Source organism: Hypanus sabinus, chromosome 18 (assembly GCF_030144855.1).
Source record: "Hypanus sabinus isolate sHypSab1 chromosome 18, sHypSab1.hap1, whole genome shotgun sequence".
NCBI classification, from domain to species: Eukaryota; Metazoa; Chordata; class Chondrichthyes; order Myliobatiformes; family Dasyatidae; genus Hypanus; species Hypanus sabinus.
Genome location: NC_082723.1, coordinates 64,748,009 through 64,769,308, shown reverse-complemented (window position 1 = coordinate 64,769,308; position 21,300 = coordinate 64,748,009). Strand labels below are relative to the sequence as shown.

The 21,300-nt window shown below is 43.5% G+C and overlaps 2 protein-coding genes across 3 annotated transcripts in view; one reads left to right on the top strand and one right to left on the bottom strand.

Moving 5' to 3' along the window:
- sbno1 (strawberry notch homolog 1 (Drosophila)) overlaps positions 1-3,645 on the bottom strand; it is a 132,165-nt gene extending 128,520 nt beyond the window's left edge. Inside the window, exon 1 of the mRNA XM_059994549.1 lies at positions 3,489-3,645. The gene's annotated coding sequence lies outside the window, so the exon portion shown is untranslated. The remainder of the gene's footprint in view (positions 1-3,488) is intronic.
- The window catches only part of LOC132407695 (N-lysine methyltransferase KMT5A-like), a 29,096-nt gene continuing 10,689 nt past the window's right edge, over positions 2,894-21,300 (top strand). Inside the window, exons 1-5 of one of the 2 annotated variants that reach the window (XM_059994552.1) lie at positions 2,894-2,955; positions 4,332-4,405; positions 14,564-14,699; positions 17,960-18,200; positions 20,883-20,970. In XM_059994552.1, coding sequence (XP_059850535.1) covers positions 4,397-4,405; positions 14,564-14,699; positions 17,960-18,200; positions 20,883-20,970 — 474 coding nt within the window. In that variant the 5' untranslated portion in view covers positions 2,894-2,955; positions 4,332-4,396. Of the gene's footprint in view, positions 2,956-4,022; positions 4,144-4,331; positions 4,406-14,563; positions 14,700-17,959; positions 18,201-20,882; positions 20,971-21,300 lie in introns of those variants that run through there. The other variant, XM_059994550.1, reaches the window with a different exon arrangement.

Below are 21,300 nucleotides of genomic sequence, written 5' to 3'. Positions count from 1 at the left end.
CCTAATGCAGGGTGTTCAAGTGGCATTCACCACTGTCTGTGTAAAGAACATCCCCCCTACAGCTTCCTCCAAACATCTTACAGTTATGAACATGAGGAAGTCTATAGATGTTGGAAATCCAGAGCAACACGCACACAAAATGTTGGAGGAACTCAGCCAGTCAGGCAGCATCTATGGAACAAATTTCACGACACATGCTGGTGATAATAAACTTAATTCTGGAAATGAACGAATGGTCGACATTTCGAGCTAAGGCCCTTCTTCAGGGCTGAGAAGGAAGGTGAGGTGGGGGGCGGGGGTGAGGGTGTAGTTTACCGGAAGGAGAAATTAATATCATGCTGTCAGGCTGGATGCTACCCGGACAGAATATAAGGTGTTTCTCTTCCCTCCTAAGGGTGGCCTCATCTTGGCTCAAGAGAAGGCCACGGAACAACATGTCCAAATGGGAATCAGTATTAAAATGTTTGGTCAATGGGAAGTCCCACTTGTGGCAGAAGGCTCGGGGGTGCTCAAAGAAACGGTCTGCAATTTATGGCAGGTTTTACCAATGTAGAGAAGGCCACACCGGGAAATTATCCCCCCTGGTATTAGCCATTTCTACCCTGGAGAAAAATCTCTGGCTGTCCACTCTTTCCTCTTGTACATCTCTATCAATTTACGGCAGCCATCCCCAAACTTACCATCTATTCCCAATACGTATTGATCAAAATCATTGATAGAAATAGTAATGGACTGAACATTAAGCCCCAGGGAACACCCAGAGCAAATTTTAACAATGAATTGACTTTTATTTAAATATAAATGCTGTAAGCCCAACTCAAGTAAAACCAGCCCCAGTAAGAATCACCCCATCATCCACAAGATTGACTGATCAAATATTGACCATTTTAAATCCAAACCAGCCGTGGCAGAAACTCAACAATGCCAACATCAGATGGAAACTGCAGAACACATACCAAAATAGCAGGATGGCTTAAGTTTGTTACAAAGGCACATCAGCAACTATATTTCATGAGTTTGAAGAGATTTGGTACATCACCAAAGATACAAATTTCTACAGACGTACTGTGAAGAGTATTCTAACTGGCTGCAACACTGTCTAGTATGGACGAGGCACACCACTGAAATAAGCGGCAGAGAGTTGCAAACTTAGTCAATTCCATCGTGGGCACTCGCCTCTGTAGTATCCAGGACATCTTCAAGGAGCAATGCCTCAAAAAGGCAGTGTCCATCATAAAGGACACAATTACCCAGGACAATCCTTGTTCCCATTGCTACCATTAGGGAGGAGGTACAGAAGTCTGAAGGCACACACTCAATAATTCAGGAAAACCTTCTTCCCCTCTGACATCAGATTTCTGAATGGACATTGAACCCATGAATGCTACTTCACTTCTTTTACTTCTATTTTGGCACAATTTATTTAACAATGTATACACACACATATTTAGTGCAATTATTATGTAATATATTGCTGCCTCACAACAACAAACTTGACAACATCTGCCGGTGATATTAAACCTAATTCTAATTCCCCTTGACCCCAGTCTATCATCAATCTCAAACAGCTGTAAACTCTGCATCAAAATCAAATACATCCATCACAAATCAAAATGTTATCAGCTGATTTGCCTTTTCTAAAACAAAATGATATTTAACCTTTGGAATGGGGAAGAGAAATGAAACAAAACTAAAAAGATTGGCTGCTGTAGAATCACCAAAAGCAAAAAATAACAAAAGATAACTGATGGAACAGCAACTTAAGATATCGTCTGGAAAAAACATCTCAACTGCAATTAAAGCTCCCCAGCTCTCTAAATACATAAACATGCTGATCACTTAAAATGACTGAAATTAACCAGAGCCCAGCTTATCACAGATGAAGTAACTCCTTGAAAAGAGCAAATCAATTACAGTGTGGTCTCGATGTTGAGTACAAGATCTTCAATAACTTGGTTCGTTACAATATTCTGTGAAGCACATTGTTTCATACCTCCCAAAGGTCAAAGGCACAGAAGTGGAAATGCTGTTTAAAGTGAACAAAGCCCAAGCTGTCACAATTCACACCTTCCTTGAAATTTCTTCCTCCCATTTCCCCATAAATACTTTCTAAAAGCCATTTTACAGCTAGATAGTGCATTTTCTTTGCTAGATAGTGCAAGATAAGCTGAAAACCTGCACTGAAATGCACTGACGATTCTAAATTGAGTTCAGAAAAGGGTCTTCATCTAACTACCTGAAAGAAAAGAAGCAATTTAGACTTCTCAGGATTTGCACCACCAGCTTCAAAAACAGTTGCTACCCCTTGACCATCAGGATCTTGAACAAAAGGGAACAACTATACTAACTTGCCCACCATTGAAATGTTCCCACAACCAATGATATCACTTTGAGGACTCTATCACATGTTCTCATTGCTTATTGCTATTTAATTATACTGTAATTGTATTTGAACTGTTTATTGTATTTTACACTCTGGGTGATCGTTCATTGATCCTGTAATAGTTGCAACTGTATGGATGTTGAGTATACACACAGGATAATGAAACTCAGGGTCGTATTTGGTGACGTTTATACATTTTGTTAATAAAAAATTACTTTGAACTTTACACTTTGTCCTTCAAAGCATTCCCCCCCCCCCAAAAAAAAAGCCCTGCCACAGTTACAACACCAGCGGCTGCCTGATTCTGGAACCCAAGACTTTCATACAAAGACAGAAAGATTCTCAGGACGGTTAACCGAAGGAAAGGTAAATAATTTAACCTGCACTGAGATGGCCAGAACGGCAGGAAAATAAAACGCACGGAGAGAAGAAGGGGTGGTTTAAAGAGAGTGAAACCTTAACCTTCTGCTTGGAACACGTGCTCAGTTAAGAAAGAAACTTCCGGGTTATTATATGGCTGCGTAATGGTGGCTTGACGACAAGTGTGAACGAAAACAACTAGGATCCGCAAGGTAGAGGAGAAAGAAAAACCGAAATAAGACAAAATCCCTCGGTTGCTGCTGTTTCCACACTCAGGCACCGGAGAGGCCCAGACCCTGCCCGATCCCGGCGCCTAACTGTTCCTACACAACACCGTTTCTCTCTATCGTTCCTATCATAGAGCTGTAAAAAAAGAACAGCACAGAAATATATCCTTCGGCCCATCTAGTCCGTGCCGAACCATTTAAACTGCCTAGTCCCATCGACCTACACCGGGACCATAGACCTCCGCACCTCTACCATCCATTTACCTATCCAAACTTCTCTTAAACATTGAAATCAAGCTCAAAATACACCTAAATAAAAGATGGATTTAAAAGAAATACACTGCCGAACACGATGCGCCCCGGGCTCCCAGGAGAGGAGGCTGCTGTAAAAATCGGCCTTTGTTTTCCCGGGAAATTTTACCTCAGGAGGACCGTAACCGAGAGAGGGGCAGTTGGTGGGATAGAGGGGCATCAGGAGCAGAGGTCGACGGGCGGGTTTACTGCGTTCGCATACTCACCGCTGCACTGAGACGAAGGGAAGAACCAGAGGCGCGGCACTCAGCTCGCTAACTAGTCGCCGCCATGTCAGGCCCCCGTCGCCATCTCCCGTCACGTGACCCCGGGCCGAGGGCCTCCTCCAACTGCCTGACGACCGAATCCCGCTCGCCACCAGAATCAGACCAGACCGTAAACAAGTAGAATGATCTAGCATCATTTTATTGAATTTGCGTTTTTTTTAAAAATCCCCCAAATCTACTGGGGGGGGGGCACCGCGCGCGCGATCCATGTCACGTGACCGGTGCCCTGCCTCCTTCCCGCAGGATAAACATCGTCGCCGGCCAGCCAATTGGCGGCCGCGCCGACGTCAGCACGGCCAATAGAAAGCGAGCGCCTAATTTAAAATCCCTGCGGCCTGCGGTGGACTCATCCTAACTTGATAGTCAGTGTGTATTGATTTGCAGCCGTCTAATCCAATGGCTGTCGAAAGCGTACAAGGACAGTCGCGTCGCCGATAAGTTGGGCCCAATCAAAATTAAGGGGTGGTGTCATATAAATTACTGACGGAAGTTTGGCTGAGAAGATTGGTTTAAAAGTTGGTTGGCCTGTAGTTAAAAGCTGTGTTTTTAATTTATATATTTTGTACTTTTATTGGATTGGCTTTCAATAAAATGGGTAATGTATTTAATTCCTACTCGGTAATTTATGTTGATGTAATAATGGTCGGTGGTGCGTGTTTCTGGTGAATACGGTAGAGAAGATGGCGAATGTGCCCGGCTGTTAGCCAAGCCCGGCTCAGTCTCCGGCTCACACCGCCTCCCACAACGCGCTTGAGTTTGCTTTTGATGTGTTCTCATCCTCAGGGAAAGTGAAAGCGCCGGCCGCGGCGGTGAAGGAGAACCAGAAGCAACTGCATCCGCAGTCAGCCATGAACAAGGTACGTGTGACTGGGCGGTGGCCTCTCCTTGCTCTGAGACCCATTATTCACCCCTTTGCCTCTGGTTTTCAAGCTGTTCTAATCCATTTCTCACATGATTTAATTTCAAGCTGCTTCCTAACGGTAATGTGAAAGGGTTGGGTGATCCATTGGCGAAGTTCGTGGGCATCGAGAGAACATTGATGTGTACGTCCTCACCATATCGCGGCACTGTAGTTGGACAATTTTAATTCGAGTCAGTACGGACAGATATCTGAAACCCGAAAGCAGTCTTCGGTAATCATAAGGTTGTTTGCGAATTGAAATTGAAGGGAAAAATCAGTGAGTGGGCATCGAGAGTTTCTAAAGCCAAGGTCCAGGTATCCCTCAGTTAATGACATAGGCATAGAATAGTATAGCTTAAAAAGTACTTGTTAAAAATCTAATCCCTGCCACCTGCATAGATATCTTCCACATACTTATGTATTTTTCTAAGCATCTCCTAAAAGCCCACGATGTATTTGCCTCTTCCCCCATACCAGGCATTAAAGTGGTAATAATAAGGCCCATGGTTTTAATAAAAGGTTGGGACACCTGTTCTAGATGAATGTTGATGTGTTGAAATCTGACTGTAGTTGGACAATTTAAATTCAAGTAATGACAGGTATCAGGAATTTATAGAGCAGTCCAGGATCAGGCCCTTTGGCCCACAGTGATGTACTGAACCAGCTAGAAGGCAGATCAAAACACCCAAACTCTAATCCCTCCCACCTACACCATGACCACATCCTGCCATCTTCCTCACACTCAAACCTGTCCAAGTGTCTTAAAAGCCTCTAATGCTTTGCCTCTGCCACCATAAAGTGGTAATGGTATTGGTCCCTGGCATAACAAAGGTTGGGAACCCTTGCTCTTGGTGTTTATGTACACCAAATCCCAACATTGTAAATTTGACAGTTTAAATTCAAGTAATAGCAGATGTCTGAATTCAAAAGCAATCGTCAGTAATCATTGATGGAAGCTCTCGGGGTGCTGCAGAATTTGTTTTATTTACTAATGCGATTGAAGGAAAGGGACCAGTCATCCTCGCCCAGCCTCCTCAGTAATTCAGGGCCAGTAATGTGATCAACGCTTAATTGTTTAGTTAATTACTAAAGTAATTCTTTAGTTCAGATTAAATTTATCAAAATACGTGTATGTCACCATATACAACCCTGGGATTCATTTTCCTGTGGGCGTACTCTGGAAATCTATAGAATAGTGACCATAACAGAATCCGTGAAAGATCAACCAGAGTGCAGAAGATGACAAACTGTGCAAATGTAAATAATGAGCAACAAGTATTGAACATGAGATGACGAGTCCTTGAGAGTGAGTCCAGAGGTTGTGGAAGCGTTGGGGAAGAGAAGTCATCCCCTTGGTTCAATCACCTGAAGGTTATGGGGTAATATAACTGTTCCTTAACTTGGTGGTGTGAGTCCTGAGGTTTTTTGTACCTTCAACCAGATGGCAGCAGCAGCGAGAAATGCATGACCTGTGTGTTGGGGATCCCTGATGATGGATGCTACTTTCCTGTGACAGTATTTCATGTGGTTGAAGTGTAATGAGGGACAGATGATGTTTGTGCAGCTCAGGCCTTCAAATACCCATCCTGTAAATGTGTCGGACCCTGGAAAGCTGCAGGGGCCTTTCCACTTTGCAAAATCATAGCTGCAGGAGGTGGTGTCTCCTGGATGAGTTTGAGCTGTGTGTTTTTTTTTTAAAAGACTAATCGGCAGCCAGCATCCTGCCGGGAGAAATTCCCTGAAAGGAGTTCAACGAATAGGAAATACAGATTCAGAATTGGGTGTGGTGTGTCCAAAAGACAGCGAGAGGAACTTATTCAAAGATCAAGAATATAAATTCAGAATTGGATTTAATATTACTGGCATACATCATCGAATTTGTTGTTTTGTGGCAGAGGTGCATTGCAATACATAAGGTTTAAAAATTAAAATATAGTGTATTAATATCGGGGCTGAGAGGGAGATGGATTAGCCATGATGGAATGGCAGAGCAGACTTGATGGGCCAAATGGCCTAATTCTGCTCCTATGACTTGTGGCATAAATCAGTTGTGCAAAATGAGGGAGAAGAATAGTGAGGGCATCTTCAAGGGTTCATTGTCCATTCTGATGGCAGAGGGGAAGAAGCTGTTCCTGGATCACTGAGTGTGTGCCTTCAGGCTCCTGTACCTCCTACCTGATGGTAGCAATGAGAAGAGGCATTTCCTGGGTGATGGGGGTCCCTTGTAATGGATGCAGCCTTTTGAAGGCGTACCTTTCAGCTGCAACGGCTGAATTGTTTAGAGGATATTCCAAGTTTAAAGCAATTCCAAAGTCAAGAGGGAAGTGTTTTCAGAGCCATGATTTTCTCTGTTGTGATTTTTTTTCTCTCTCTCTGGCTCACCCTGAACAGCGGAGGCTGGCTGGCTGGCTTTGTGCTGTGACCTGCTGGGCCGGCTGGCCCACTGTTGAGTTTGGAAGAATGAAAGATAATCGCATAGAGGGAGCCATAGAAAATTTCTGTGGAGTGTGACAGAATGGTTGTTGAAATTTTGCTTCCCCTCAGGATGCCATGGTCATAGAAAACTACAACTCAGGAAAGGGCCCTTACCAATCCACTTAAACTGCCTAGTCCCATTGGCCTTCACCTGGACCAGAACCCTCCTATCCAAATTTCTCTTGAAAGTTGTAATCGAAATCACAAGCACAGCTTGCACTGGCAGCTGGTTCCACACTCTCATGACCCTCTGTTCTCCGAGCGTTTTACCTTTTGCCTGTAACCCATGACCTCTGGTTGTAACGCAGTGGGAAAAGCCTGCTTATGTTTATCCTATCTATACACGTCATAGTTTTGTATACCTCTGTCGAATCTCCCCTCAGTCTTCTGAGTTTTAAAGAGTACAATCCTAACCTATTCAATCTTTCCTTAAACTCAGGTCCTCCAGACCCAGCAATATCCTTGTAATTTTTCTCTGTACTCTTTCAATCTTACTTGCATCTTTGCCGTAGATAGGTTGCCAAAACTGGACACAATACTCCAAATTAGGCCTCACCAACATCTGATACAACTTAACACAACATCTCATCTCACTTACTCAGTGCATGATGTCTGGAACCAAACAGTAAAGTGGAGTTTATTGTCACCTGCCCATATCCACATGTGCAGAGGTGCAATGAAAACTTACTGGTCACACTATCACAGGCACAGAGCATCCGATGAGCAGCATTCACAAGCAACAAGTAATCAAAACTGAACAATTAGAGCAAAAAAAGTCTTTTTTTGTAGTCCAAGGGGAGATGGATCTCCACTGCAGGCAAGGATCAGCAAGAAGGAATGAGAAGGGCTAGCCTGTAAAGTGCATCTGCAGAATTCTGCTTTTTCGATGACGAGCCAAGCCTCCTTAACATCGTAAGAAAACATTTTCCTTACAACTACATCTGGGGCAGGTCAGTGCTCAGGAATTGAAAGCTGCTGTCTCCCTCCTCTGCTGTTTTGTTTTACTCAGTGTAGCTTTGCTCACATTTGCCTTCCTTCCATTTCCTGAAGTTAACAATCAGCTTTTTAATTTTGCTGACACTGAGCAAGAAGTTGTCATTGTGGCACCACTCAACCAGGTGACTTGTCACACTTCAGTCAGCTGGGTCGTCACCACCTGTGGTTTGGCAACACTCGTCAGCAAATTTGAAAATGTCATTCCTTGAAAATAAGGCTTGAAGAGGAATTTCCTTTCACTCACTGTGGTTAATCCTGGGAATAACTGGGAGTTTTGAGTTCTTACAAGAAAGTGATGCTGAGAAGAAAGCTGACATACTAACAGCTAATGTGTTAAGTTCTTCACTTAGAATTTCAAGAGATTTGGTGTGTCACCAAAGACTAGCAAATTTTATAGATTTAGAGAAAAAAGTAGTGGATTCGGCCCAGTCCATCACAGGGAAAACCTCCCTGCCACTGTGCAGATGTACATGAAATGCTGTCACAGGAAAATGGCGTTCATCATCACCACTCAGGCATGCTCCCTTCAGGAAGAAGGTGCAGGAGCCTTGGGATCCACACCAGCAGGTTCAAGAATAGTTACTGCCTCTCAACCATCAGGCTCTTGAGCCAGAGGGGTTAACTTCACTTACTGCAACACTGAACTGTTCCCACAACCCTAGGACTCTTCATCTCATGTTCACAATACTTATTGCTTAATTTTTTTTTCTTTTTGTTTGCAGTTTGTTGTCTTCTGCACTCTGGTTGAGTGTCCAAGTTTTTTGATTTTTGTTATGGTTACTCTTCTATACATTTGAGTATGCCCACAAGAAAATGAATCTCAGGGTTGAATATGGTGATGTGAATGTCTGTGGATGATAAGTTTACTTTGAACTTTAGCGGAATGCATCTGAAGCTAGATCACAGCCTAGTTTGTACACTCCAGTACACAGGATCACAAGACGCTGACTCAGTCAGCTCCACCATGTAGGACATCTTCAAGAAGTGATGCCTCAAGCAGGCATCATCCATCATAAAGGACCCTCACCAGCTGGGGTATGACCTCTTCTTACTATTACCATCAGGGAGGAGGTACAGAAGCTTGAGATCCCACACTCAAAGATTCAGGAAATGCCATTGGATTTTGGAATGGTCCATGAAAACCACTTGATCCTTTTCTGCACTATTTACTTGGTTATTTAGTATTTTTGTCTTTGCACTGTACTGCTGCTGCAGAACAGCAAATTTCACGACATAATTCAGCGATAATGAATCTGATTCTGACTCCCGTTTGCCATTTTCTTGCTCAGTCACTATCTGTATCCACTTTCACAATCATGATGTTCTCATCACAACATGCTCTTTCATGATTTTCATCTCATCAGCAAACTTGCAAACCTTGCATTCCAAAGTTCAATTAAATTTTAATTATCAAAGTACATATATCACCATATACAACACTGAGAATAATTTTCCTGCAGGCATACTTGGCAAATCTATAGATAGTAACTATAAAAGGTTCAATGGAAGATCAACCAGAGTGTAGAAGACAACAGACTGTGCAAATGCAAATATTTATTGCTATTTGTTATAACAAGAATATGAGATAAAGGTGCTTTAAAGTGAGATCATTGGTTGTGGGAACATTTCAGTGATGGGGCAAGTGAGTGTAGTTATCCCCTTTTACTCAAGAGCCTTGTGGTTGGTTGTGGGATAGTAACTGTTCTTGAAGCTGAAGCATCTGTACCTTCTACCTGACGGCAGCATTGAGAAGAGAGCATGACCTGGGTGGTGGGAGTCCTTGATGGATGCTGCTTTCCTGTGACACAGTTTCATGTAGAGTTACAAGAAAAAGTTTATGAACCCTTTGCAATTTTCTGGTTTCTGTATTAATTACTCGTAAGATGTGGTCTGATCTTCATCTAAGTCACAATAATAGCCAAACACAATCTGCCTAAACTAATAGCACACAAACAATTATACTACTTGTCATTACTGAGTACACCATTTAAACAATCGCAGTCTAGGTTCAAAATGCTGTGAGCCTCTGGGGTAATACCTTCTACAAAAGCTATTTTGAGTCTTGTCTTCCAATCAAGGAGATGAGATTGGAGGCATGGGTTGTAGAGGTGCTCTGCCCTATATATTTTTTTAAAATGACGCAAAGTCAGGTTACTGACCGAACCTGCTCTTCTCAAGAAAGATCAGTTTATGTGCACCGTGTCTTGATCAAAACAACATTGTGAGGACTTTAGAAGAATTATAAAGATGTGTGAAGCTGGAAAAGGCTGCAAGAGCATTTCTAAAGACCTGAGTGTTCATCAGTCCATAGTAAGAGAAATTTGACTGCAAATGGAAGAAATTCAGTACTGTTGCTACTCTCCCTAGGAGTGGGCATCCTGCAAAGATCACACTAATCATGACGTGCAATGCTGAAGGAAGTGAAAAGGAACCCCAGGGTAACAGCAAAAGAATGGCAGAAATCTCTAGAACTTGCTAAAGTTTACGTTCATGTGTCCACTATAAGGAAAACACTGAACAAGAATGGTGTCTGTGGAAGGACACCACCAAGGAAACCACTCCTCTCCAGAAAAATACGTCGCTGCACATTTCAAGTTTGCAAAAGACCACCTGGATGTTCCACAACACTTCTGGGACAATGTTTTGTGGACACATGAGACCAAAGTTGAACTTTTTGGCAGAAATGATAAAGGACACTGCACACCAACATCAAAACCTCATCCCATTGTGGAAAGAGCATCATGGTTTGGGGCTGCTTTGCTGCCTCAGGGCTTGCAATCATTGAGGGAACAATGGATATTTTACGGGAGAATGCTAGGTGGTCCATTACCTGAAGCTTAATAGAAGTTGGATGGTGTAACAGGACAATGAACCAAAACACAAGAGTAAATCAACAACAGAATGACTTAAAAAAAGAAAATTTGTGTTTTGGAATGGCAAAGTCAAGAGTCTAGATCTTTTGAAGAGGGCTGTTCATGCAAGGTATCCCAGAAATATTGATGAACTGAAACAGTTTTGAATGGAGGACTGGTCTAAAGTTCCTCCTTGCTGTTGTGCAAGCCTGATCAGCAGCTACAGGAAAGGTTTGATGGAAGTTATTGCTGCTAATGGAGGTTCTACCAGCTGTTGAATACAAGAACTCACATACTTTTTCCAGCCTGGACTGTGAATGATTAAACAATGTGTTCAATAAAGACATAAGTACAATTGTTTGTGCTTTGTGTGTTACAGTATTAGTGTAGGCAAGTTGTATTTATCTACTATTGTGAGTTAGATAAGATCAGACCATGTGTTTTGAGTAGTTAATGCAGAAAACTAAGCAATTTCAAAGGGTCACGTTCTTTCTTGTGACTATAGAATATACACAAAGAACAATTTAAAAAGCCCTGGAAATCTGAAATAAAATAAACCAGAATGCTGGAGGTTCTTGGGACAGGCAGCCCTTATGGAGTGAGTAATAAAGTTGACAGCTCAGTTCAGTTGCCTTTGTCAGAATTGACAGAGTGAGAATGCATGTCACAGCTTGAGCAAGTTGTAAGGGTATCAGTGAAGGTAACAACGGGTGTGTCTGTGACAGTGTAGAGACTGAGGTTGCCCAGGTGATAACTTTGCTTTAAACAACATCAAAGAGGCCGAAATGAGTGCTGTAATTAATCTGATCTTTCTGGAGTTTACATGAGGCAAATAATGTGTCGTAGCTTGGATACGCAAAACTCAGCAGTTGAAGGTAATGGGAGGTTAAAGAGTGGTGGTCAGATCAGAGAGCATCGGCCAGATTGATGGTACACAGCTAACCAGTCCTAATGCAAACTGGAATTTTTGAATTCTGTTTGCTTGCTTTTCCTTTTGGCAAATGTTAACTGAATGGACTAGAGCAAGTAAACTTGGAGGGGGATGCAAATAAATGTCAGCACTCCCAGGGAGAGACACCAACTTCACACTGGTGATGAAACGTCTGCAAGCTAATTGTCAAGCTCGGCAAACACTACGACATCAAATGCCTCAGCCCAAGTTACCAATATTTGCCACCATCCTGGCCAAGTTCAGTGTTGAGATCTGAGGGCTGCAATAGCTAGCCATAAGACAGAGGGTGATACGGCAGCCATGTGGTTAGTGTAATGCTTAACAGCCCCAGCTGTAAGATCAGGAGTCAATTATTCTTGCTGTCTGCAAGGAAGTTTGTATGTTCATCCCTGACAACGTGGGTTTCCTCCCACCTTCTGGAGATGTACGCTGTAGGGTCGGTGAGTTGCGAGCATGCTCTGTTACTGCCAGAAGCTTGACAACACTTGCAAGCAGCCCAGCACAACCCCCACTGATATGGTGCAGCCAATGTATTTCACAATGTTCCAACGTGCATGCAAAAGCCAATGTTATCTGATTGTAAGATAGAGGTGCTCAAGCAGGCAACTGAGGGTTGCTGCTCTTTGTAAAGGTACTAACCCTGAGCTCTTCCTAATCTGTTTTTTAATTCCCATCCTACTTCTGGTCTGGTCTCCTCCATTGTCCCAGCAAAGGAGCTGTTCTGGTACCTGGAAAGCCTAATGTGTGAAGTCCAGTGGGTTGACCTGTGGCATATAATTAAGTCTAATATAATACAAGGGTTGTGGAATACTGAAGGAAGGTTTGAAGCAACCTTACAAAGTTCAGAGTAAATATCTTATGTCACCCTGAGATTAAGTTTCTTGTGGTCATTCATGGTAGAAACAAAGGAATACAATAGAATTGGTGAAAAACTATCACGGGTAAAGCCCTCCTCACCACTGAGCATTTTGACGTGAAACACTTTCACAAGAACTCAGCATCCATTATCAGGGACCCTACCATCAGGTTCAGGGACAGTTATTACCTCTTAACCATCAGGCTTTTGAACAAAGGCAATAACTTCACTCGTTTCTGATGTTCTTGTGTAGCTTCACTTGCCCATCACTGAACTGTTCCCACAGCCAATGGACTCAGTTTCAAGGACTCTTTATCTCACATTCTCGATATTTGATGCTTATTTGTTATTATTTCTTTTGTATTTGCACAGTTTTTGTCTTCTGCACTCTGAGTGCCCTAGTAGGGCGGTCTTTCATTGATATTGTTGTTATTCCATAGATTGACTATGCCCACAAGAAGAGGGTTGTATATGGTGATATTGATGTACTCTGATAATAAATTTACTTTGAGCAACTATACACAGACTGACAAACTACCAATGTGCAAAGACGACAAACTGGGCAAGCACAAAAAGAGAAAATAAATAATACTGAGAGCATGAGTTGCAGAGTCCTTGAAAGTGAGTCCAATGACCAGTTGAGTGAAGCTGCCCACACCAGTTCAAGAGCCAGATGGTTGAGGGGTAATATCTATTCCTGAACTTGTGGGACCCAGGTCTTTTGTGCCTCCTTCCCAGTGACAGCAGCGAGAGGAGAGAATGGCCTCCTGGATGATGGGGGTCCTCCTTGATGGATGTTGCTTTCCTGTGGCAGTGCTTACTGGATTTGTGATTAATGGCAGAGAGGGCTTTTCATATGATGCATTGGGCTGTATCCGCTACTTGTAGGCTTTTCTGTTGTTGGGCATTGATATTTCCATACCAGACAGTAATTCATCGAGCCTGCTCTGCCATTTCTTCATGGCTGATCCATTTCCCTCAGCCCCAATCTCCTGCCTTCTCCCTGACCAATCAAGAATTCATCACCCTCTGCCTTAAATGTACCCGATGACTTGACCTTCACAGCTGCCTGTGGCAACAAATTCTACAGATTTGCCACTCTCTGGCAAAAGAAATTCCTCCTCAACTCCATTCTAAGTGGACATCCCTCTATTCTGAGTCTGTCCTCTGGTTTTAGACTCGCCCACCATAGGAAACATCCTCTCTACATCCACTCTATCGAGGCCTTTCAACATATGATAGATTTCAATAAGACCCCCATACAATTTTTCTGGATTCCAGAGAGTAGAGGGCCAGAGCCATCACTCACTCCTTGTATGACAAGCCTTTCAACCCCTGAACCATTTTTGTGAACCTCCTTTGAACCCTCTCCAATGTCAGCATGTCCTTTTTAAGATAGGGGGCCCAAAACTGCTCATGATACTCCAAGTGAGATCTCACCAGTACTTTATAAAGTCTCAACATTACATCCTTGCTTTTTATATTGTAGTCTTCTCAAAATAAATGCTAGCATCATGTTTGCATTTCTCAGCACTGACTCAGCTTGCAGGTTAACCTTCAGGGAATCCTGCTCAAGGACTCCCAAGACTCTTTGCACCTCAGATTCTTGAATTTTGTCTCCATTTAGAAAATATTCTGCACTTTCATTTCTTCTATCAAAATGCTTGACCATACACTTTAAAGCTGGTTCTCAAAGTTTTTGCATGTGTAGTGTGGCTCTCCCTGACCTCTCTGTGCTCCATTCACGACCACAAATCTGCAGTTGTTCAGGTATGCAACTCATATATGGTATTACTGTGAAGGTGTGACTCCTGTATGCAAATTGTAAATAGTAAAAACTGATCTTTAATGTAGATTTAAATTTGTAATCTATATTAAAATTGTTAAGAGGCACTTTGCAATATCCCAGTGAAATGATTAATAAGTTTTCCTTTTCTTCTCCCTTGCCTGCTTCACTATGGAATTGCACCTAATAAACTGAAGACCCTGTGCCTAGCCTCCAAGCAAACACGTTCTAAACGTGTCCCACTGCAAGATGAAAACTCTGCAACTTTGAAGAATCAAATGAAGCTCCAAGTAAAGTACACAGTTAAATGTGAAACTCCGAGGCGGCGAGGAGGTATGTCAGGTCTTCACCTGTGCATCTTTCACAAGCAGGTTTGGTCTCTGATGTTTTAGATAATTTGATAGCAGGTGTCTGTCGTATCCGATGATGACAGGAGACCTGGTTGGGAGAGTTTTTAAAGTGGACAAGACGATGGACTGCAGTCAGTTGCACTGTCTTGACCTCAAGTCCGGATCCAGTGGTACAAGTAGTCAAAGTAAACTGGGGTCTTCCTTGGTTGCAGTGGATGTCTATGCCCCTTGTCATGCCCTTCGCTCTCCACGGAGCATTGCAGAACCATCCTCCTGCTGCTGGATCTCACCTCCCGGTCTGCCAGAGCTGGTTTCACCTGCTAGGGCAGGCGTTGGGTATAATTAGATAGGCAAGCTAAAACTCTGTGACAGCAGACCACTTGAATTGGGAGCAAGAGACAAGTTAACCATATAACAATTACAGCACGGAAACAGGCCATTTTGGCCCTCCTAGTCTGTGCCGAATGCTTACTCTCACCTAGTCCCACTGACCTGCACTCAGCCCATAACCCTCCATTCCTTTCCTGTCCATATACCTGTCCAATTTTGCTTTAAATGACAATACCGAACCCGCCTCTAGTTGTTGGAGGAATTCAGTGGGTCAGCAGCACTGTGATCTCTGGGTCAAGAAACTGCATCAGGGCTGTAAAGGGAAGATGGCAGGTAGGGGCTGGCAGATCCTGGAGGAGACGGAGAGGTTGGAGGGGAGGGGGTGAGAGATCCATCCATCCGCCTTGATGGCAGGCAAAAATCAATAGAAATCACAAAAAAGCCCATACCACGAGCAGTCTTAGGTTCAATGTGCAAAGAAAGAACGAAAGCAAGCAATTTTTAAAAAAAAAAGTAGTTAAGCAAATTACATAAAAGTGAACCGCAGTTCAGCTCTGAGGTGAGTAAAGGTTCGCGGAGTAGTAAGTGGAACACTGGTTCATCCTTCGCCTTCAGCCTCGACGACTTTATCTTTTTAATCCGATTTATTGGGAGAAATGGTGTCTCTATTTCATGAAATCCTTTTTTTATTTCAAAGATCTGAATTGTGATGTGTGAATTTGAAGACCAGTTTAATTCCGTCAAGTGGGAGGTGATTTATTTTGGGAAACATACACATGATGCTGGAGGAATTTAGCAGATTTGCTCAAGATTTCTAGCATCTGTAGAATCTGGGGAGTCAACTGGGGCTAGGACGTGCCCAGTAAATAGTAGTGAACAGAGGGACTTGTGCATTGTGCTGGATTTCCAGCGTCTGCAGAATCTCACATTTAAGACGTACATGGTCACGGAAGTGACACAAATCAGACAGTGGCGGACGTCGGGATTGAGCAATGGTCACAATTATTCATCCATCGGCACAGTGAAACATTGCCACTTTGAACAGAGATCCATTTCACATATTCCGCAGCCAGCTAATGCACTTCAGTCAGTTACCCAGTCAAGCTCCTCAAAGGAGCTCTGTAGCAATTGATAGTACACTTATTCACCCAATTTCCAACTCATTAAAGTTCAAAGTAAATTTATTATCCAAGTACTTGTATGTCACCATATATAATGCTGAGATTCATTTTCCTGTGGGCATACCCACTAAATCCATAGAATAATAACCATAACAGGACCAATCAGCATGTCCAGTTAGGGCTTTCAACCAGACTACAGAAACCAACAAGCTCTGCTAATACAAAATAAATAAATAAATAATATTGAGAGCGTGCAGATTATGTTCCCACATAGGATATGGAAACACTTCAATAATGGAGCAGGTGAAGTTGCGTGAACTTATCCCCTTTGGTTCAAGAGCCTGATGGTTGAGGAGTAATTGTTTCTGAATGTGGAGGTGTGGGTCCTGAGGCTCCTGTACCACCTCCCCAATGGCAGCAGCGGGTAGAGAGCATGTCTTGGGTTGTGGGAGTCCCTGATGATGGATGCTGCTTTCCTGTGACAGTGTTTCATGTAGATGTGCTCAGTGGTTGGGAGGGCTTTACCCGTGATGGACTGGGCTGTATCCACTACTTTTTGTGAGATTTTCCATTCAAGGTCATTGGTGTTTCCATACCAGACTGTGATGCAGCAGTCAATGTACTCTGCACTACACATCTATAGAAGCTTGTCAGAGTTTCCAATGTCATGCCAAATCTCTGCAAACTCCTAATTAGTATATAGTTAGTGATTGATGAGTAAAAACAATAGCCTAAGCTCCTGCAGGAAAATCGGGCAGAAGCAGGCTGAAACTCCTGTTTGGGCGACTAGCTTGAGTATGCGATCTCACAAAGGCGGTAATAATGACTACAGAAACTTTCTTACTCGCCCACAGCAAGTGGAATAACTGATTTCGTCTGAGAAATCTTGTTTTGTATCTTTGCAGAGTAAAGTGATTCTCACCTCCAACCTGTCCACTTCTGTTTTTGTGCCTGTAGTTATTTCACATCTCTGCTCAGACCAACAACTATTGAGTGACCTAACTCTGAACAACAGTTTGAGACTTTGCCTGTTGGATCCGCAATAGGATAGTTTCGTTTGTACAGATGTTTAAATTTATTGAATTTGATTACCTTGGCAGCTACCCATCAGCCCAGTGTGTCTTTTGGGCTCTTCAGCAGAACCGATCAGAATCTAGTTTAATATCACTGGTATATGTTGTGAACTTCATTGTTTTGTGGCAGCAGTGCATTGCAATACATAATAAAACTAAATTACAGTAAGATGTATGTGTACATATTTACTGTAATTTACAGTTTTTATTATGTCTTGCATTGTGTGTGTAAATAACTAAGGGGAAGAATAGTATGGTAGTGTTCATGAGTTCATTGTCCATTCAGAAATCTGGCAGAGACTGTTTCTGAATCACTGAGGGTGGGCCTTTAGGTTCCTTCATCTCCTTCCTGATGGAAGCAATCAGAACAAGGCATGGCCTGGGTGGTGGGGGTCCTTAATGAAGGATGCTGCCTGTTTGGATACTGGGAAGAATAGAGCTCATGACGGTGCTGACTGAGTTTACGACACTCTGCAGCTTTATGATCCTGTGCAGTGCCCTCCCCCATCCCATACCAGACAATGAGGCAGACAGTTGGTATGCTTTCCATGGTACAACTACAGAAATTTGTGATTGAATCTCTCTAATCAATCATTTCTTCACATCCTACAGGCAACTGCAATTGGTCTAGTCTTGTTCTTGTACTTATGGGAAAAAAAACCCTTACCTGACAGTTTAAAGACAGTACATGTTTGTATTTAAATACCCTATTATTGCAGATGAACAGAAGATTTGTATTGCCACTGCTGGCAATTCCACAAAGTCGACTAAAGAGACGAGTAGGGAAAGAAGTACAAGTGAGGAAGGAGCAGAGACTGCAACGACTGCCTCGCTCGCTAGGGGCAAATCCCAGAAAAAGAGCAAGTCTGCTGCTCAGCCTCCCGGGAGGAGCAAAAGCACAAAAGCAAATGCAAAATGTGTTCCAACGAAGTGTATCGGGAAGCCTCGGAAACGCACACCGTAAGTTAAACTCTGCACATTGACTTCCTTGTGTATTTTTATTTTAGAGGTATGGCTCAGTAACAGACCCTTGCTGAATGAGCCTGCGCTGCCCAATCAACCTACTAACCCATACGTCTTTTGGAATGTGGGAGGAAACCCGCGTGGTCACGGGGGAGAATGTACAGACTCCTTTCAGACTGCGGCGGGAATTGAACCTGGATTATTGGCACTATAAAAGTGGTCATGCTAACCACTATGTCACCCTGTGATCCTGCACCTCACTTGTGCCTAGGCTCTTCCTCCTCACTGAGTGGGTTTCTGATAACTTGGATTAAGATTTGTTATGGAAGAGAAAAAATAAAGGGCTAAGGGGGAAGGGAAGGGTTAGATTGACCTCAGAGTAGGTTGAAGGGTCAGGGCAATATCATGGGATAAAGGGACTGTCCTATTCTATCACAAAGAGCAGCAGGATGATACTCTTCAGCCCATCAAGCCTGTTCTGCTAGTCATATGATCTAGGCTGACCTTGGTATCAGTATCACAGTTCTCTTCCCATGCCCCTGGACACTCTACAGTTTAAAGCTCTCAGTCACTCGATCTCTCAAATGGTTTCACCTGCAAAGTTCTCCGGTAGAAAATCCGGTAGAGTCACAAATCTCGGAGTGAAGAAATTCCTCTTCATTCTGAAATGGGCACCTTTTTAAGCTGAAACGATGCCCTGGTATCAGATACCCCGATTAGAGGGAACACACTTCCATACCTGCCTTGTCTCTCTACAGTTGAGGGTGGGTTCAACCCTACCATTCCAGTGAATGTGTTGCTCGTTTTGCATAACCTTCTAAGTATAGCAGTATCCTTATTGAGTGCCCCTAATGTTGGATTGTTATCTCCCAATGTTTATTCTCCTTGCTCTTTGTGATGTTCAACATTACTTATCCTTCCTGCTTTTTTTTAATATACTGGGGTATTTTTCTACTTAAGTTTGTCTCGTTCTCTTTTTAAGTAATTTACGTTTTCATAGCCCACCTATCCATGGTGACCCATGTTCCATCTCTGCTAACCTATTCATCTGTAGCCTTTGGTGCTCTGGTCTATTTACTGCCCCCCCCCCCCCCAGAGTGGGCTCTCACATTCCCATGTTGCAGAGTAAAGCTCCGATAACCTGCTGTCCAGCTGCAGCACAGTACAGGCTTTCCAGCCCACTTGTTGTGCCAACCTTTTAAACTACTCTAAGATCAATCTGACCCTTCTCTTCCAGGTAGTTCTTCATTTTTCTGCCTCGAGTGTCTTAAATGTCCTGAATGTACAGTATCTGTCTCTACCCTCCACTGGGCTGTGTTCCACACACCCATCACTTGCCTCTGACATCCCCTTTCTCATTGAAACCTATCGAATATTGGAAGGTCACAATAGAATATTCATGAAGAGGGTGTTTTCTGTCATTGGGTAGTCTAGGACCAGAGGGCACAGCCTCAGAATAGAGGACGTCCCTTTAGAACCGAGACCAGGAGCAACTTTAGCCAGAGGGTGGTGAATCTTGGCTGTGGAGGCCAAGTCATTGGGGATATCTAAAGTAGAGATTGATAGGTTCTTGATTAGTCAGGGTGTCTAATGGTTATGGGGAGAATGGGGCTGAGAATTAAATTGCCCATGATGGAGTGGTAGATCAGACTTGATGGGCTGAATTTCATAATTCTGCTCCTATGTCTTGTGGTCTAAACTTGGGGCTCCCAACCTTTCAGATTCATTGATCCCGTACCATTAATGGAGGGGTCAGTGGACCCCAGACTGGGAAGCCCTGGACTCTAAAGTGATAGCCTGGCCTCTGATTCCAAAGGTAATGGCCCCAGTCTCGTGCCGCTCCCCCACCACCCGCTCCTGGGACAGTTTATTGTGATACAGTGTAATACCTTGAATTGAAAGCGGGTTGTGGGTTTAATAAAAACAACATGGAATAGTCAAGAAAATGTGCCATCTGTCTGACTGTGGCGGAACTGGGCTGGCTCTGGTCATGGCTGCTATGGCTGAGCAAGGCAGGACTGAAACATCTACGCTGTAGTGGAGAGTGTATTGACTGGCTGCATCACAGCCTGGTATGGAAACACCCATTACCTTGAATGGAAAATCCTACAAAAAGTAGTGGATATGGCCCAGTCCATCATGGGTAATGCCCACCCCATCATTGAGTGCATCTGCATGAAACGTTTTCATAGGAAAGCAGCATCCATAATCAGGGACCCCCACCACCCAGGCCATGCTCTCTTCTCACTGCTGCATCAGGATGAAGGTACAAGAGCCTCCGGACTCTCACCCCCATGTTCAGGAGCAGTTACTACCCCTCAACCATCAGTTTCTTGAACCAAAGGGGGTAACTTCATTCAACTTAATTTCTTCCCTCCCTCACCCCATCACTGAACTGTCCTCACAACCTATGGGCTCACCCTTCAAATTCTCATCATCTCATGTTCTCTATTTATTGCTTATTTTTCTTTCTGTATTTGCACAGTTTGTTGTCTTTTGCACACTAGTTGTGCACCCTGTTGGTGTGGTCTTCCATTGATTCTGTGGTTATTGGATTTATTGAGTTTGCTTGTAAGATGATGAATCTCGGTTGTAAATGGTGACATACATGTACCTCAGTATTAAAATTTATTGATCGCTGCTGCTTTGGGATTGAATGCTCTCGTCTGTCTCTACCAGTGCGAAAAGCCCAGCGGGCAGGTACCGCAAGGTCACTGATTACTACCCAATCCGGAGGAGCCATAGGAAGTGTGAAGGACAGCTGAAGGTAAGCCGAGATTGTACAGATGCTGGAAGCCCAAAGCTCCACTCACTCACTCTCACACACACGCAATGCAGGAGGAACTCAGCAGGTCATAGAGTCATAGAAAAGTACAGCACAGAAACAGGCCCTTCAGCCCATCTAGTCCACGCGGGATCATTTAAACTGCCTACTCTCATCGACCTGCATTGGGACCACAGCCCTCCGTACTCTTACCATTCATGCATCTATCTAAGCTTCTCTTGGCATTGAAATCAAGCTCACATGCAGCACTTGCGCTGGCAGCTCGTTCCACACTCTCACCGCCCTCTGACTGAAGAAGTTTCCCTCGTGTTC